Source organism: Passer domesticus, chromosome 10 (genome assembly GCF_036417665.1).
Source record: "Passer domesticus isolate bPasDom1 chromosome 10, bPasDom1.hap1, whole genome shotgun sequence".
Lineage (NCBI taxonomy): Eukaryota > Metazoa > Chordata > Aves > Passeriformes > Passeridae > Passer > Passer domesticus.
Window position 1 is genome coordinate 25264139 of NC_087483.1, and position 20066 is coordinate 25284204.

At 37.4% G+C, this 20066-nt stretch overlaps 1 protein-coding gene across 9 annotated transcripts in view; it reads right to left on the reverse strand.

The window, feature by feature from the left end:
* The window catches only part of CSRNP3 (cysteine and serine rich nuclear protein 3), a 96339-nt gene that overhangs the window by 50860 nt on the left and 25413 nt on the right, over positions 1-20066 (reverse strand). For 7 of the 9 annotated variants that reach the window (XR_010369304.1, XR_010369303.1, XR_010369305.1 and 4 more), the window contains one exon: positions 15465-15636. Coding sequence is in view for 5 of the 9 variants with exons in the window: in XM_064434607.1 (XP_064290677.1) it covers positions 15465-15636 (172 nt within the window). In the remaining 4 variants the exon portion in view is untranslated. Of the gene's footprint in view, positions 1-4375; positions 4467-15464; positions 15637-19516; positions 19657-20066 lie in introns of those variants that run through there. The other 2 variants (XM_064434611.1, XM_064434614.1) reach the window with 2 other exon arrangements.

Sequence of the window (20066 nt, forward strand, 5' to 3'; positions counted from 1 at the left end):
CAACTCTATGGTCCCTAGCCAACACCCAGTCACCAGCCAAAGTCAAGTCTTCAGAAAACAAACCCAAAAGTTGAGATGCCCACATAATAAATGTCATATAAAATGTAGAGGAATTTTTTACTAGACAATGGGTAACAAAAAAGGACTCTCAAGCCACAGCCAGACTGCATACAATTGAGCAGTAGAAACAAAAACTGGTATCGAATATGGTGCCAAGCACTTATTAAACACTACAGTACTCTTATTTTCAGTATACACGTGTTATTAATACTTTAACTAACGGCTGGATTTCAAATCTTTTCTCTGGATTGCAAAAAGAAGAACCTACTGAACTGCTAGTGTTGGACTAGCAGTAGAGATGTGAAACCAGTTTGCAAGACCAGTTGCATCCTGAAATCCATTTGTAACAAGTACTTCTGTGGGACTTCGAGCAGTTCAACTGTTCCATACCTAGCATCTCCATTAGAAAAAATAAAATACAATTTTAAAAAACCTAATCTAACATTTTATTTTTACCCATCCCTCAACTGTGCTTCAGTGGTTACAGGTAAAAGGTTTGCTTCAAGACCACCAGTTAGAGAGAGCCTGTTTCATTGAACAAGTCACAACAATTAGAGGAAGAAAATATTTTGCACGTTCAGCAATAATAGGTGGGGGGGAAGGAAAATTTTAGTGTCAAGTCTGGAAATTTAAGTCTGATATGAACTTCAGGATTCTATTTCTAAGTTAGATCAGTAAGTGGATGGGAAAGTACTGTTTCTTCTGATACAGGGTGATATCCTGACACTTGAATTTAAAAGACAAAATAAATTCTCCACATGGGAAAAATTTAAAGCATCTAGCAGTATTTTAGTACACATGAAGTGGTTAAAAGCCATTTATTTCTCCTCTCAAAGATAATCCCTACTAATTGCTCTAGTTGTGGAAATACATTTTGTGGGAAAGGATAATGAAGCCTACTTGTCAAATTGCTCATGTCATTATTTCACTGCAGATTGCAAATACTATAGCCAGACCCATTCCCAGCATGCTGAATATCAGCCTACAGAAAGGGACCCTTGCATAAGCCACTCTGACCCTTCTTGCTAGTTTCTTCTGACCTTGCTGACCTCATTAGACTGGTATAAAGAAAATAAAGGAGCTGTTGGGTACTCTTGATGGATTAGAAATAACAAGAATGTGTCTAGGACTTACTTAAGTACTAAACCAGATCACTGAATTATAATGCTTTTCAAACAATCAAAAGGATAATAGGGATAGTGATGAAGAAATAGAGGTAGAAAGAAAGAGATTCTTAAAATATTGTGAATAGTATGCTTTTTGGAAATTGTTCATCAGCATCCTTAACTACTTATTCTGCTGCCATTTTAGATGGTTGATTTTTTAAGGCCCCATTTGAGTGAGAACAAATATTACAAACCAATGGTCCCAGCACAATTATTTTGATTAACCATGAATCCAACTTAAGCACCTTGCTGAAAGAAGGCTTTAATCTCCTCTGGTCAGATGTATTTAATGAATTCTTTAAATTCCCAAAGGAAGGAAACTCTAGAGGATAGAATGCAAGTCTCTGAATTCCCTGTGTCACATTTCAAACACTACATCATACTATCAACAAAATCTGTGTCTTACCAGACAAAAGGGTAGAGATACTATCAAAGTGCTTATTCTTTACATAATACATACCTTCTTCAGTGGAATTACTGTGGGTTTTTTAAACTGTCTCCCAGCTCTGAAATGGACAAGTCATGCATATCTATAGGTTACATCATAAGTACAAACCTACAAATTAATTTTGCTCTCTGGATAGTGGATTTTGTCGTCGTCACTAAACAGTTATTTATTTATTTTTAGCTAATACTGGCACCTGAGCAAAACTCTCAGAAATGAAACCACAGACCACAACTTATAACACAAACCCCAAGTACTACAATACAAATTTTACAGCAATTTCAACACATCTTTTTTAGCTTTTTATTCTGTATTTATAATTTCTAGGGAAAAATGTGCTATAAGGGAATTTATAATCACAGAAATTGTCCGAATTCCCATATAATGCAATTTCTAATTAAAAGCTCTTAAATTTAACCACTGGAAAGTATTTATGGGAAGAGAAGAATTTTTTCTTTATATGCTTAACTACTCCGAAAAGAAGACACCAGTAGATAGGCTGACCTCAGCCAAAGGGTTCAGGCTTTATTATGCTATGCATTAAAATGCAGGCACCACCACATAAAATTAAATTATGTCCTTTTTCAAAATAAGGCTATGCCATCATTTGTTCCTAAAACATCCTCTGTTCAGCTGTCCTGCAGTTTTATAGATCCTGACATGGGAAAACTGTTGCATTTGTGATAGTGGCGATTGTCCCCTTCAGAAATTTATAGCCTTTGGTAAATCTCTGTATGTCTCACGTCTCTCCTGTGCCAAGTGCTCAATCCAGCCCCAAGCCAGCACCACTGGAGAGGCTGCAAACACTGCATTTGTGCAGAAATTCTCATCAGGCTTCATCCCCAAGAGCTAAAATGTCTTAAAGCAGCCACTGAATCCAGATACCCTCATACTGCACACAGAGCTATGTTAGATGACACAGTGGTTAAAAAACAACTTAATCAGGTTGCTAGCACAGATTTCACGGTTGCTGTATCTGGGCAGCTGTTCTAGCTCAATTGGATTAGTGATTTACGCTGCCTCTCCACTCTCCCCATTTTAAAACAATGGATTGAGATTTGAACATGTGAATTTTTCATCCTCGTCACTCTTCAGACCTTGTGAATGCAGAGTCATTTCAAGACCTGTAGAAGGGTTTTGGTTTGGATTTTTGTTTGGGGGATTGTTTGTTTTGTTGTGGTGGTAATCTTTATTCCCCCTTTGTTGTTAGCCAGAGACTGTAGTGTAAAGATAAATGGTGGACAAGGACCCTGTGTTTGTATATTTAAAATAAACAAAAAGCAAATCCCAACAAAAAACCAAACAAACAGAATCAAAGCAGAATTGCAGTTGGCTATAATTCTTTCCTCTTACATGTGATATGGGTAAAACGTGTTTCTTCAAAATTGTGTTCGTCATCTTACATTTCTATAATTTGTCTGCCTTGTAACTGAAAGAGAAATTCAAAAATCCCATCTATTTGAGCTTAAATTATTAGTTTTCCCACTCTGACCTTGTCTTGGAATATGCTTATTTCTGTGAATTAGCTACAGCAGTTAACCTGCCATTTAAAGAGCAAATAGAGCAAAATTGCTCTTCACAAAACACAGGGCGAAGTGAACAAACAACAAAAACCCCACCATGCCTATTCTTTTATAATTTTATTTATCCTATTATCTCATATATTAGATAGGTTACTTATGTTCTTTACTACATAAAGCCCAGAAGAAGAAACCCTTTTCAACTAATCTCCTACATAGACCAGAAACCTAACTTTGAGTACCAGAGGGAGAGTGGGGAGGGGGTGGGAACTCCTATCCTTCCTCCACATCTCAAATCAGAACAATATGACAAATTGTCACACTTAGACCCACAAAAACCAGACAGGTTTAATGTCTGATTTGTATCATGGCTAACTCCTAAATCAAACAAACCTTTCAGAACAAGGGTTACCTACAGTTGTGCGTTCTGATTTTTCATTCATCAGTATATGCAACATTTAAAAATAACATTCTAAGAACAAACAAATAAAAGATAAATACCCATTTTCCAGTATCGCATTAAAGCTTACATGAAATTATGAATTAGTTAACCAAGAGAAGATGCTATCATCATTTTCTTGCTATCAAGCATTTTAAGTTACTTTGTGACATTATTCAAATATTTTACTGATTATACACAGTTCTCTGAAGACATTTACTACTTGAGATGTGTTGGCCAGCTTGTTGTGGCTGACTAAAACATATCCCTTACTTCCAGTCTCTGGAAAAAATAAATCACGTCATGATGTGACAATTAAAATAAAAGCCTTGAAAGTACCTCTTCAGATAACTTGGTGTTTCCCTTTCCAAAATTTTAAACTGCAGATGCTTTTGCAAGCAATTGAAAAAGGATGCAAATATACAATAATCATTTATTTGCAAATACAGACAATAAATTAGGAACATTTTACCTGCATAAATCTAATTTCACTGGAAGTTGCTGATGTATGCTGATCCAATAGGTTTCAGCATGAATTTTAAGCATTTTTAAACACAAAGGTGCAGCTGGAAAACTGTTTTGTTTTTTTTTTTAACTTATGTTCTTCCAAAAGTTCTAATCAAAATCTCTGCAGAGATGTAAAATATAGCATCATGTTTTGTACTGTCAAATGGTACAAAATGAAATTGGACTTGTATAACTGTAGAGATATATGCATGTGAATAACTGCTACTGTGCTACTGACCTTGTGATCTCAAAGAACACCAGTTTCTCTCAGGAGACTTTTAGACCTCTGAAATCATGTTCTCAGTCTGTAGACATTTCCTTAATCTGTCCTTTAAAAAATGAAATTAATGTCTCATTACTGTTAAAATGATATCAACAAAGTCTTAGAATTTCTATCAAAAATTATGTGATGCCACATGCAAACTCACAGAATAAACAGAAAATTCCATTTGTTTGCTATGAAACCAATTTACCATATTAGGGTGAAAAAATTCAGAAGAGCATATTGATATATAAAAAATAAATGATCATACAGCCAGTATGCACATTTGATTTCTAGTACACATGAGGTACTTCTGCTCTGACACAACAGGGAGTCTGAAAACCTTCCTGTATTTCACTGAGCAGGGCAAAATTCAGTAATTGCAAGGACAATTAAACATTAATCCTGCTAACCATGGCAGGTGACAGACTTGCCATCTGTTGAAGTCCTTAAAGTGAGGTTGGATGTCTTTCTAAAATACGTTTTTGGATATAGTTTTTAAAAAAGCAAAACTAAAAACAAACTAACATTTAATCCATACTGCAAAATTGTGGTCATCATATAGAGAGAAGGAACTGATGGCACAAGGCAGTGACAGCAGCTTGGCCATTCGAGATGCCTGTTTGTGTCTTGGTTTAACCCCAGCCAGCAGCCAAGCCTTGGGCAGCCACTCGCCCCACCTGCAGGATTGTGAAGAGAGTGGAAAGGTAAAAGCTGGAAAACTCACGGGTTTAATAGGGAAAGCAAAGGCCACACATGCAAGCAGAGCAAAACAAGGAATTAATTCACGGTTTCTCATGGATAGGCAGGCTCAGCCATCTCCAAGACAGCAAGACCCCATCAAGGGAAAGGTTACTTGGGATGACAAACGCCAGCACTCCAGATGTCCTCCCCCTTTCCTCTTTTTTCCTCTCACTTTAAATGCCAACCATGATGTCATGTGGTCTGGAATGTCCCTTTGGTCAGTTGGGGTCCCCTGTCCCAGCTGTGTCTCCCAGGCACCCCCAGCCCCTCTCCAGTGTGGAGAGGAAAAGAAAGGAGCAGAAAGGGTCCTGGCTCAATGCAAGCCCTGCTCAGCAATAACAAAACATCTCTGTATTATCAGCCTGTGTTCAGCACAAAGCCAAAACACAGACCCCTACCAGCCACTGTGCAGAAAAGTAACCAACCCAGCCAAAATCAGCAGAGTGTCCCTTTCCATTGTGCCCCCAACACTTGTGATCTGGCTTTAAAATAATGTAGGAATCCTAATTTAGTTGGTCATAGCTTTGGTGCAGACTCCAGTTAGACCTCTGGTGACTTTCACATCCTCCTTCAGCACAGGCCACAATTCTCTGGGTATACAGCTCTTACACTGTGTATGATTTGAGAATCAGGGCTGCAGTGCTTGCTATTGTGACATTCTGCTTAAGGGATATGTAAGAATTTTTAGGATTGAAATGATTTGAGGGAAAAAAGTATTTGATCATGATACAGGAAGTGCAGGTGATAATTAAAGTCGGCATCATAAAGGCAAACTACACCAACTCCCAAAAGCATTTAGTGCTGGCTGTTTCACATGAGCAATTAATATTTCTTGCCAATACTACTTTAAAATGCCAACTACTGCTGCTGTTTGCATGTATCAGAGTGTACACAGATGGACACAGAGCATCCAACACCAGCTTTGTGAAGCAGGAAAGAAGGTAACAAACAAAAAACATTTTCCTTTCAGAGGTATGTAAACAAATGAGTCTATAGCTAATATAAAAACACATGACTGAAGTGCTGGTGCAAAGTATGCTGTGCAGCATGGATGAACCTGAGTGGGCTGTATAAACTTCAAAGCAATAAACAGGCTACAAAAGATGCGTGGGCAGAGAGGAGAAAAGGAAAATATAGGAGACATAGGCAGGTGGTTCCATTATCAGCTGCAGGATACATATGATGTTACATATGGGAACAGTGAGGAAGGACTTCAAAATACGGATCTGAATAGATTCACCTCAGCCCTTAGTAGTCCCACAAAAGGCCATGATAGACTCTCATGGCTATGACAGGGTCTTAGTATTTAGCAGGCAATCCATTAAGTTATGAAAAATAAAATTTGGTCTCAAAAGCCTCTATTGTTGATCTCTGTTTTTCATTTATATGAAACTAAAGATTCCTTCACACTACAAAGCACAAGAAACAATTGAAAGTAGAGCACTTTATTTATCTGAAGACTACCAAAGTCACTCCAATCAGAAAAAAACTAAACTAAACTAAAAAAGTAAATCCTTTCTTGAGGAACCCATTTTAACCCAATTTTATGAAAATCTAGGCCTGGCTCATCTGCAAGCCAAAATTCTAGAAAAGTCACAACATTTAATGACTTCCTTGGGCACATGGTCTGACCCAGCGCCTCCCATTCTGTGTTAATCTCATTGTGAGAAATGTATATTTAAAATGCCAACTCAATTTTTATCTGAAATGTCACATTTTGACATCTCTCATGAGATGTGCTTCTGTCTGTCTGCAGAATAGTCTCATTTTTGCAGAAAATTCTCACTTCCTTAAAGGCAGTGACAAGATGAATTTACTACAGCCAAGAGAATCTTTAATACTTATTAGAAGTCCAAAGTTTGGGTAGCTTTATTCATACCATAGCCTACTGACTTGTAACGTTAGTGAAATAGATAAATTCATAAGTCTTTCCACTGCAAGACATTATAAACCACACACTGGTATGATACAAATAATACATTATTTTAATGCAGCTCTAACTACTTGAATTTTGTTACTTTCTTCCTAAGAACATACAATTGGGCATGACAACAAAGGTAAAAATTTCTTCTAATTTTGAATAATAGTGTAACAATGAAATGGTATCTCTGCTCCAAAACTTTTTATGTCCATTTCACATTAATCACTCAAAACTAAGAATACTATTTAAGTAAAACAATGCGTAAAAGATGAGAAAGAGTAATAGAAGTCAACGGGTATGCTCCATTAAAAAAAAAAAAAAGACAAATGATCACTTTTTGGTAAAATGTAGGTCACCTATGGTTGCCATAGTAACCACTGCTGAACTGTTGCTCTACAGATGACCACTGCCTATGGCTGCTTTCTTTGCTAGCAGCCATACCTCAACTAAAATAAGAAAGAGTTTGGAATTGACATTAGTTTAGTTGCAAACAAAACTGCTTAAACATTTTCAAAAGCATCTCCTAATATCCTTATCTAAATAAAATACTCAGATAACCAGCTGACAACAAAGAAACCTACTTTTCAGTACTAAGAAATCTCTTCTTTGTCTGTATCTTAAGCCTGGAATTTCCAATATGGAAAGAAACAACTTTACAAGAAGTTGCAAATACAAAAAATATTTATACAGAGCAATTCACTAAATATCAGTAACTCAACAAGTTAGTTGAAATTCAACAAGCACTAACATTAAGTTAAGCTTCACAGCAAGTCCTATGACAGCATATTCAGTACCTTCACTCCAAGTGTGGGTTAATGGCTTGGCACATTATTATTTTGCACACAAGCACCCAGTGAAAACGAATCATGTAGCAAGGCTGGAGCCATGGATAATAACAGTTGAAGCCTCACTTGGGATGAAGTCATTGAGTCTTCAATCACTTTGATGGTGAAACTCCCTTTCTCACCACTATTACTCTGGGGCATACATAGCTGATGATGAATTCATTAAAATACAAAAGACTCCACATTACAAAAAGAATCTTAATTGGCTTTGATAGTGAACTGGGAAATAACAGGATGACAAGCCAATGTCCTTGATAACTACTAACTGGTTTTCCCCTTCAGAACAGTCGTATCACTATTACATAAGTTCAGACTACATCAGCTGCTTCTCTTCTCTCCTTTTTTCGTTTGGTTTTTCTGTTTGGTTTTTGTTTGTTTCAGTTTTTTCTGTTTGTTTGGTAGGAAGTTTTGGGGGGTTTTTTGTTTGTCTGTTTGGTTGTTGTTAGGTTTTTTTGGGGTTTTTTGTTGGGTTGTTGGTTTTGGTGGTTTTTTTTTGTTTGTTTTTTTTTTTTTGTTTTTTTTTTTTTTTGAGGGTTTTTTTGCTACAGGTATTATAAACTCTGAAATATAAACTTTGAGGGCTGGATGCTGCCCATATGCCTTAATGCTATTAGCACTACAAACACATTGTGGTAGGGTAGCATCAGTAGTCACACAGTCAGAACACCAAAAATGCTGCATATTTAGCAAACAAAATAATGATGATCAATATTGTTGAATACCATCTATGAAGAATCACATCCCCTCACTTGCTTTAAATTCTTGAAACCTCACAACAGACAGATGAACAGGTAGACGAACACAAGAAACAACAGCAAGACTGCTGGGAAGCCAAACAGACAAACCCCCACGGAGACAGCTCGTGAAAGCTTTAGAATCAAACAATTAATGTAACTGTTTTTAAGTCACTGAATTGGCAAATTCCAAAGAAATGATAGCTTGTTTATAGTCTCCTAACCACATCACTACAGTAGGAGGGAGAGGATTGAGTATCAATTTCTTTATATTCCTGTAAGGATCAGGACCTTGAATACACCTTCACACTCAGGGGACTGCCCTGAGCACCAGGACATCTCAGTAAGACTCAAACACATGGGAGATGGGGCTGGTGTACAGAGGAAGGAGAAAGGAAGAAGTCAATACAGTCTCCAGCAAGCAGAATACTTTCCTTTTTCCCCTAATGTTTCAATCAAAATTCTTGAAATCTTTACTGGCCCACAGGTCAGTAATTTCCATGGATTCATTTCTCCCTGCAGTTTATAAGACAACAATTACATGCATTTACTGTATGTGGTTGCTGTCTTACACTGGAGAAAACCAGTCTGTATTTTCTGTATACAGACACAGGCTTTCATCTTAAGGAGGTCCAGGTCCCCAGTAGAGCAAAAAGTCCTAGTACAACACAAATGATGTAAGAAAAATCAGAATATAAATCTCGACCACTGAAGGCTGGTAAGGCTGCAAACAGAGATAAAATACAGTTGCATCTTTTTTTAAGTATTAGAATGGTTTCATTATGAAGCACCAAGATAAAATACTAAGTTCATCTGCTTGTTAACTCTGCTTTCCAAGCAGAACTGCTAGTCTATTGAAAAAAAAAACACAAAAAGACCAACAAAGCTAAACCCCAGAGAAGGCTGTTCCCAGCTCACTGCTAGAGACTTAAGCTCAGCATGTTCACAAAAACAGCTGTATCAGCTGATAGAGAAAAAACCTTTGAGCAAGCACAAGGCCCTGGAAGGAACTTCCTGTAGAAGATCCACTACCAATAGAATCTGTGCCATTATGTTGGAGTTAACTCCCCACAGTCATCCCTATTGCTAAATTAGTGCTTGGTTAATCAGAGCAAAGAACAGAGGAGCAATGTTCAGGAAGGAGAAAACACTGCACAATGGCACCTGTATTGAGGATGCTACAGCCTGAAATTAGTTATAAAGGTCACTGTAATGGACAGTCACAGAATGGTTTGGTTTGGAAGGGGCCTTAAAGTTCCAACCTCCATCTACTTCCAACCTCCCACCCCCAGGTAGGATGCCTTCCATGAGGATGAGGTTGCTCAGGGTCTCCCCCATCCTACCTGGTCAATAAGACAACATACTCTGTCAAAAGCACTGAATCTAACTTGGCTGTAAATTTGAAAACATCTTTAAAACTGTCTTTACACAGACTGGTAGGAAACATTGTAAACTAGTACGAAATGAAGAATATATACTGATCATGGCACTAGATGAGGAGAGAGGATATCACAATAATCTTTCTGAGGCTTCATTTGCTTTGTAAGAGCACATAAAGCAATTCAAAGAAAGCTGCTGAAGGCCACTGGGACTCTCAGTAGTAATAAAAGTGAGCATTAGGATACAGCAGTCAGGAGAAAGCAAGCATGAAACTTTTTTTCAGACAAAAATGAATCTATTCATAGTTATAGACTGGTAACAGAAAAATCTATTTTCCCCTTCTTTGTGATTTGATTCACCAATTATTTCCCTACAGAAGGTAGTGCAATGGTATCAGGCCACCCACAGCTTTCACTGGTATCCAAATGTTGTCATAATGCTTCCTTGTACCTGAGAAAAGGGACAGCTACTTTTTGTACCCAAGACATCTTCAGGCTTTTTTACCCTTAGAAACACATTTTAAAATTCTGATCTTATTTGACAAAGACCATGGAGCAAGTCTTCACTAAAATAAAACTCACCTACTTCCCAATCTTACCATTTCTCCTGAGAAGGATTTTAGCTGAGACTAGCTCAAGCTAGCAGTTAGCTGAAAAGAAAAACTTCTGAAATAATTTGAAAAACTGTGAGCTTAGGCATGTTCATCCCTCTTTGTCAAAAAAGCCATGGTTATCATGATTTTGCATTTCTAAAATTACATGCATCACTGGTGAAAGAAAAAAGAAACTTCATATTCTTTGACTTTTTAAATGAGACTGTAAAGTTATTAAAATTATTTTGCATATTGTAGTAGGATCTAGAGACAGCAACTGCTATAAAAAGTCTAAAACCAGTGGCTAAGATATTATCTGGTATAATTTTAATTCTGTAGAATAAATCAAAGGCAATATCTAACAATCATGTTTAATTTTTATCCAATCTCAATCAGTAAACAGAATCCCATACATTGTGTTAACATCAACTAAGAATTGCTGGCAAAAGATGGTTCCAGAGCTCCTGACAGTGCACACTCCTGAATACGACCAGGCCTTATACATATGTCCTGAGTGCAAGGTGCTTTTCTCTCATAAATGCAGCACAGATACAGATGTGCTGTAGAATCAAAATCAACACTTCCCAGTAATTTTCTAATTTGTTTTTGAAATATGTTCCATATACATCAATGTAGTGAAAGAGGATGAGTCACTTTCAATGACTAAGAATTTGCAAACTCCTGGAGCATTAAATTCCTTTGATCTTGATAAGCTGCCTCGTTCTCATTCTGTTCATTAGCCCCCCCTCCTTTTCCCAGTTTTGAGCCAGCCAATCTGTAGCCCTTTCTGCAAGCTGACATATTTACCAAGTAAAATCTGTTACCACTGCTTTCCTGCTCTTACTGAAAAACACCCTGTTGCTTGTCAAGCTCCTCATCTTGGGGAACCTCCTTCTCTCTTTTCCTTCACACATGACACAGTTAGTCCACAAGCTCTCTTCCCACCCTGATGAGCTCTTTATTAGCTCCTCTCTGTATTTCCCCAGTAACCCCAAAATGTTCACCTGTGCATTCTGTTAATCTCTTTTTTTTTTTCACTCCCATCTAATATAATTTCATCATTAGTTCTCAAGTACCATTTTGCTGATGACACACAAAAATTGCCTAAGATTCTCTGAAAATAATCCAGTTGTGTTGCTTTGAACCATGTCTTGATAAGTACCTTTCCTTAAGGGTTAACCTGGGAATGTCAATATCTACATGAGTTGAAAAATAGGAATGTCTTAAATTATAAGCCTAAATTATCATTAATTTTCCAGATAATTATTTGGCAACGGTAACAGGGCTATTTTCTCATCTGTTCTGTTTGGAAAATTAGTGTATGTGGAGCCTGCCACAAACAGGTATCCACATTTAGACAGCAATTCAATTTCAATACTGATTAGTGAAAAGCATCTTGATATTTTCACTCTACTCCTTTGATGGAAAAATACCTTACAGCTCCAAAAAATCCTTTAGTGCTTGATTCTTTACCAATCAAAAAATCACAGTTGTCATAGAAACTGTAAAAACTGAAGTCAGTCATGACATAACAACAGAGCAAGGGAAAATGTCTGCAGGCTCAGGTTTTTGTGCTGGAGATATTTCTATGAATTTAACCAGGGAGGCAACAAGTTTCCCAAATCTAACAAAGAATATTATAACAATAGGTATTATCACTGTTTTTAATAATCTGTTCAGAGTCTAGAAAGTAATAGCTTTTATCACTCCTGCTCTACACACTGGCTACATTAACAGCAAACAGACTCTTAAAACACTCAGCGCAAGCTTATGCTGTAAGGCAACTGAAGTTCTCTGATTACACATCTTATATAGCCTGGAGGGGCTTTTGGTCAATGTTCTCAGCATTCCTGAGATCACATTTTTGGTATTTTTAAGCTGACACAAACCACTTTAAAAATCTATGCTGCCATTAGTTTCTGTCTCTTACAAATGCTGCTCAGAAAAAGACTTCTATCTGCAGACCTCTGCCCCACGCAAGATGGTCCAGCTGCATTCCAAACATTATCTCAGGCTTTTTCCATGACATGAAACTCTGTAAAATATAACTCCTGACTAAGACAGGCTGCAAGAGTCTTCCTCTCTCCATAACCAAGAGCTAAATCATAGACCAACTTCAATTCCAGGGCTCTTCCTGCCTTTTATTGGAACCACTTGACACTTTATAATTACTAACTGACAGGGCTGCCTTACAGCAAACACTTGCCCATCAAGCAGAGATCACCCTGCTGAAAAGAAAATAGTCATAATACACAGGAATATTACTGGACTGGCCTCACTGCAGGTGAGCAAACTGATTAGCTGAACTACAAGTAACACGAAAAGCAGCAATGTGGAAGTACTCAGATCTTAAAATAACCATCTCAGAAGCCCTGAATTAAGTTTTATGGAGAAATTTAAGAGAGTTCTTTTTGTTTCAGCTGGTCTCCTCTGACATACTCCCTCTCTGAACCTTTAATTTATTCTTTCAAGATAACTGGGTACACAAATTTTGAATAGAGAGCAAACAGGTACTTGGCTTCCCCATGCTTTCCTAGAACTGCCTTAAATAAACTGGTTGAAAATGATAGCATCTAGGAATTTCCAGACCTGCTAAACAACTTCAGATGCTCACACCACACCCCAATTCCCACCCTGCTTAAGGATTAAATTTAATGGTAGGGAGCATACTTGGTGTGCAACATGCTTCAGCAGCCTAAGGAAGTTTAACTGACATATACACAGAGAAACTTTCCAGCTGCACCTAAAATAAAGATTGAGACAGCAAAATTTGCCTGTTAATTTCCCTAACCACGAGTTTAGGAATTAAAACCAAAGTGAAATCCTGATTCCAGTAAAACAACCAGCAAACAACCCATGAGTGAAATAATAAACTTTTTTTACAAGGAACAAAGGAAAAAAAACACAATTCAAATCTCCTTAAAAAGCACAGCATGACTTATTTGTTTACTGCATTACACTGCAGGATTCTTAGTAGAGGAGTACCTGATTCACACAAGTCCATAAACCTCAGTGTGAGAGAGACAGATATATTTCTTCTGTTACCATAGTTGGGACCTTAGACAAAAATATGTATAAAACCCTGTAGCTTCTCACTCTTCAGTTCTATGGCATTCTGTCACAGACTTCATGTTTAAAATATCACTCAAGGCTTCTGTATGTCACTAGCACAATTACTGCAAGTCTGCATACATGTGTACACGAGCACATGTACACCTGAGTCACTTGAAAAAGCACATGCACATATATAGCTATGCTTTTCTCACACTATAAATATATGCACATGTGTACACATGCACACAGACTTCTATCTTTAATTCTGAAAAAGGTACATTCATTTCCATAGATGCCACTGAGGAAAAGAAAATCAAGATAAGGCTGCTATAAACATTTAATTGATTTGGATATATGCAACATTTATTTTTGTATAGGACAGGCTAACACAGAAAAATAAATAAAAGTATAATTGTATAAATTTGAGTATTAATTAGCAACAACAGCCTTAATCTACATGCAGCTTATAAAATACTGTTATAATATTCTACTATCATAAAAGACTTACTCTGTACTGACATGGTTTACTGGACCTCATGACATCATAGAGGATTTTTTAGATTGCTGTTGTGCATCTCAGCAGTCCCTTAGAGAAGAAATGAATCTGCATATGTATTGATAAATAAGAGTGAGAAGAATTTATATGACTATTTCTATATTTTTTTCAACAGCAAAATAGCTTTGGGCACACAGCATGAGACCAGACTTCATGGAGTATGTGTACAGAATAAACACATAACTTCATGAGGTGGGCTGGGGGTAAGAATTTTACATTGAACTCAGATGAGGGTAGAGCAAACATCTTACATATTCTAAAAGCCTGCTGTTTTGTGCATAGCACATAGTAGTGAGAAGAGAGTTGTCTGAAATAGCAAGGTGTATTTTCTTGTTTTGCTCCATAATCAAACATTATACAACCCTATCCTACAACTTTCTCACAAAAAAAAACCCCTTTATTTGCAAATATTCTTACTGGTTCCCATTTTACATCTAGAGATTTCTGACTGTCAGTAAATTTGGCATTTGGCTTTTAAAGAAGCTGATGACTAATAGAAAATAACCACAATAGAGGACAAGAATCTGAAAACCACACACTGCTATCAGAATCTGGTTGCAATGATTTGTGATCTATTAGAACATGAGAAATTCCAGAGCCTCTGAAAAATCTTAAGTAAGTAGCAATGTGTTACAGTGCTCGTTCCAATAAACCCATTCCTCCTATATAAAACTGTACTGTAACTACACTATAAATACCCTCTCAGGCAGAATTACAGTTTTGTTCCTCTGTTTACCCCTGTAATGACTGAAAGAAAATGACTGAAAGCTGCATGGCCGCATTGGCTTAGGTGGCAGGATGACTGATCAGATTCTATCACAGACTGTGTCCACTACTCTCAACTCTGAACACACAAGGCCAAGCAGAGACACTGGCCTCCAGATTCGTTACTGCCAATATTCCCCCTTCTCCCAAATCATCACCCACAATGGAAGACATTCTCCAATATATTTAAAACATGTCATACTAACTAGATGTGAATGACAGAGCACAAGCATGGAATTTCCTCAGAAACTCAATCAGACTTAAAAATTTTCACAGAAACAATTACCAGAGGAAATAGTTATTTTTTTCAAAAATAAGTACTTCCTCACAGTGCCATCATTTAAATGTAATAAAACAGATAAAATACTTCAAAAAATGCAGAAAGCTTTCACTGTATTTCTAACAAGTAAAATGAACCTTTCTCAGCTTGTATAAGACACAATATCATGCCTTACACACCCCTTTAGTACTTACGGGTAAAATGATTAGAAGCAGATGGATGGACATTACTTCCACTGTCAGCACTTTCACTGCTAGAAACATCATCATCCGATTCCCACACACATGAGCAGGGTGAGGTTCCACCAACTTCTTCAAACTTCCTCTTTAAAATTCCACTCATTGCTGCGATGCTGTCACCATGCACCTGTAACAGGAACAGAGGCAATGAGGCACTGAAGCACGCACCTACTGTGAAGGTCTCCCAATTCATTTATCACTAAAGAGTTCACCTACCAGTCAGATACTACTACCTGCAGCTAAATGGCTCCTTAACAAATCTTTCAAACAAATCTTCCAAGAAGGAATCAATAAACCCAGAAACTATCATCAGTATATTTATGATCTCTCTGACTTTAAGACAGAAGGTAAATGCCACCTGTATTACACCAATGCAGACAATTCTATAGCCAATCTCATACATAAATATATATATTCAGTTATGCAGCAAATTTAGGTCAAGCATAATACTCCAATGTAATTCATCAAAAATGGACCTTTATATAACAAAAACTTACTTGGCATCAAGAAACATTACATGACAAAAATTGTTTTGTAATAAATATAGTTCAGAAAAAATTTCATTCTCTCTTTTGATTTATTTTAAAGGTCTGATTTATTTAGTTCTCAGTACTAACAAATGCCTGCAACTGCAATTAGATTTGAGAGCTGTATGAGACGCTTTGCATCTTTCCAGGCCAGGCCCTGTGTAAACAGTTCTGGCTCATTTTGTCATTTTCATTTCCTCGGAAGTTTCTTGCCTAGAATTTTGGAAATTCAGATATGAGTACTGGCACACAAGTAGACTATTTCCATTCACACCAGCATCAAAGGACTGGGTCCATCCTTAAGAACCTGACTTCCTAATCACATTGCTCAACAAAGCCAGAGTCATGTTAAACATTCCTTATTGTTTCCCTTTCATATATAACAGCTGATCTTTGCATCTTCATTTATGGAACACCATGCAGGAAAAGATCTAAATATTTTTAAAGCAATTTTTAGATAATTTTAACACATCTGATAGGTTGAAACACTTTTTCTCTATCTTTAATTTAAAAATTGGTTACTATCACCCTCATTACTGATTAATTCCTACTGCAGACTGAAAATTAATTCAAAGATCTTAACTTAAAAGTTACAGATAATATCTACTCTCTGACTATGCTAATCAGTGAAATACTGCTGTAAATATCTGGGGAAAAAAGGCTGATGTTTGATGCTTTTAAGCTTTTAGTATCAAAAATTCTCATCTGATGCCACTTGCCTTCAGCTTGTTAAGCTGCCAATTCAATTCATTTTATAACATAGTTATTTCTTCCAGTAAGCTTCACTCTACCTTTATGGATGTGTCTAATTTAGAGGAAAGATTTCAGTATAGATGTGGAATCCTGACATAATGCTAAGAACAGATGCTGCAGAAGATGATCTTCAGCACCAAACTTGTTTGCATGCAGAGCACAATAAAAATTAAATAACAAATATATTAGAGTTTCATACAGTCAGTCACACAGACTGATTTAAATACATATGCTCACCATCATGTTCTCAGCTTGTTTTACTATTCATGAAAAAAAATGTTTTCCTGAAAGGGATTTCTTCAGGCTAAATGTATGACTCAAACAGAAGTTGCTTAGATCTTAACCTCTGCCCTTTTGTCCAAAAATGAATTACTATAAACTGCAAAGAAAGCACTGTACTTTTATTCTGAGGACATGGAAAGGAGAATTTAGCATCACTTTGTAATAACCTTTGCAAAAACGTAGGAATGCATTTTTTATGAACCAACCTCTAATAAAAACACATTTACAAAAAAGAAAAAAAGAGAAAGAGATAAAACAACTAAACACACACTAAAACCCCACAATTATAAAGAATCACCCCCCAAGTACTGGTCTACAAACAACTCCTCTGAATTGTCCCCCATATCCTCCCTACATCTCCTGCCAACCACCTTTTCCATTGTCTCCTGCAGTGCTTACAGCACTGAAATTGTGAAATCACCATTATTTCCATGGCAACAGCCTGCAATATCAAATCCACAGGATTATAGCTTGACTGTAGAAGAGGGTAAAGAAGCAGCTGGAGTGTGAGAAAGAAAATGCTTACATTCAAACATCTCAGTGAAGAGAGTGAGAAATGAGCTGACAAAGAGTTTATCGTACAAGTGAGACCTAAGTCAAATCCATGTGTGCACCCATTGAAATTGTGGCTACAGGAGTCATGAAGTTCCAGGTCCAAAGAACATAAGTCATAATTGCACTGCAAGGCAAACCTAATATCTGTGATCATCATGAGTGCACAGCCAGTCAGAGAGCAAGAACTCATTTCATAGCCTGAGATGACTTCCAGACAAAAGCCCTTTTGTCAGACACTGCCTCCCACCAGTAAAAGCACACAGCAACTGGAGGACTAAATGGTATCTTGTGCATCAGTAAAGTCGCTGCACATTGTGAGAGTGTCAACAGCCACAACTGTTCCCAGCAAGCAGGAGAAACAAATACTTTTTAACACCAAAGGGTTTTAAATTTGCCTCGTTTTAGCATAGCCTATATTTGCAACAAGTGCCACAATCTAGCAGCAGCAAAGCCATTTCATTAAGATAATTTGTATAATGAACCATAAGAAATGGGTCTTAGGATTCCTGGAAATGACATAGGTTAGCTCTACATCACTAGCTGATCAAGATAAGGTACAGGAGGTACAGGGACACTGCAGAACATGAGTATCACCACAACACAAAGAAGGCATAGCTAGCCATTGCATATATTTAGTGTGACTGTTGCCTGATTTTTGTTCTGAATCTCTTCCAGGAAGATTACTGGAAGGTTGTTTGACAAAGTAGTTGATCAAATTTAGGCGTTGCCATTTTCTTGAGATCTGTTGATTCTAATCTCTCTGTAATCAAGTCTCCCCAGGAATATGTTATATGGGGGTAAGGAGACACTTCCATTACTCAAGAGCTTAGCTACCACAGAGAGAGATTAAAGAGTGTCTAAAGCTGTTTGTACACACTATGTACCAGCAGGAGATCCCTTCAGAGTAACATCTGTAAAAACAGATGCTGCTCCATAAGCCTATATACTTCAGAAAAAAGTACATCTGCGCAGTAGTGCAAAGGCATGCTCCATCTGATAGCCTTATTTACACAGGCACCCTGCAGCACCTGAGCAAGATCCACACCTCCAGGAACTAGGACATAATAGGCATGGGACACACAACCCAGTGCTGTTTATGAAAGTGTGTGATATTTCCCAGTGGAAGACACGGATATATGCCAGAGATGAACAGGAATAAGCAACAGTCAAACTTCTAACAGCAGTCAGGCCACAAAGTTAGTGATTTCACCAAAGGCTCCCTAAGGGCACAATCAGGGAACCAGGACAGAGAGCTCAAGTGAGTTTTGGCATGTCCTGTACCATAACTACAATTGAATCGGTAAATTCAGATTTTGGGGAATCAACTGAAGCAACTACAGTCATAAAGAAATCCAAATCCAATCTCATTTGAACAGAAGACCCTAGCAGTAGGTCTAATGGTACAAGGGACCAAAGATTTACACAAGTCAAATTTTCAATATATGAATGGAAAGCAAAACTATAAATAAATCCCATAACTGATAGGACGAATCATAAGGGTAATGTAACTTAGGAGTGAAACAATTTTACTAATACAAGTCACTTAGGGTATGTGAGACTACCATTATATAGGATGGGAATACTCTTAAATACACAGAAGTACTTCAGCAATACATATTTTATGAAAAGTGAGCAAATGTATGTAGGTATAGAATGCAGTACAAAGAAGTCCATGTCTGACTACAGGAACCAAACAACAGCACATGACTAAGAAAAACAAATGGATGGTCAATCAATATTCTTGGATTTCTACTAAGGCATCAGGGAGGTTCAGCCTTCAGAGTTTGAAAAATAACTGTCAGCTACAGGTAAAGAGATCTGCTATATCACACTTACCCATTTGGTTAAAAAGGGCAAAAACTGGCTTGAAAGGTTCAATTAGAAACAAACCTTTCTAGATGATTACTAAACAGCTGTCCAGTAGGTACAGTTGATTTGGAACAGCATTCTTCCAATTCGCACAAGTGAGGAACAAGCTGACAGAGGAATCTTTCCTGTTCGTAGATACATCCTTCACAACAAAAACATCCTTGATGTGATACATCATCCTCTGCCATCCTTCTCACCATACTTGTGTGGCATTAGCCTACAGCAAGGCAAAACGAAGTTGAAACAGAGGGACCAGTACTAAATCAAGGAAAAGAAGCTAACACATTGCTATGAGCTCTAGGTAAAACATCAATTGCCTAACACAGTTAAGGACTCTTCAAGAAAGTGACTACTTGACACAGTAGAAGCATGTGATGGCTATGGGCTATGAGAAGGATGTATCTCTCCTAAACACCCCCCACCCATTTTTTCCTCCTTCACTTCCTAGTTTTCCTACCCTGATGAAACTACTCCTACAGTGAGATCATTTAGCCAGTTCTCTAGCTGCAGGTATGCTGACTGGCGAAGCAAGTCCTCAAAGCTCCATGGCAACAGGCTTTGCCTTCCTATG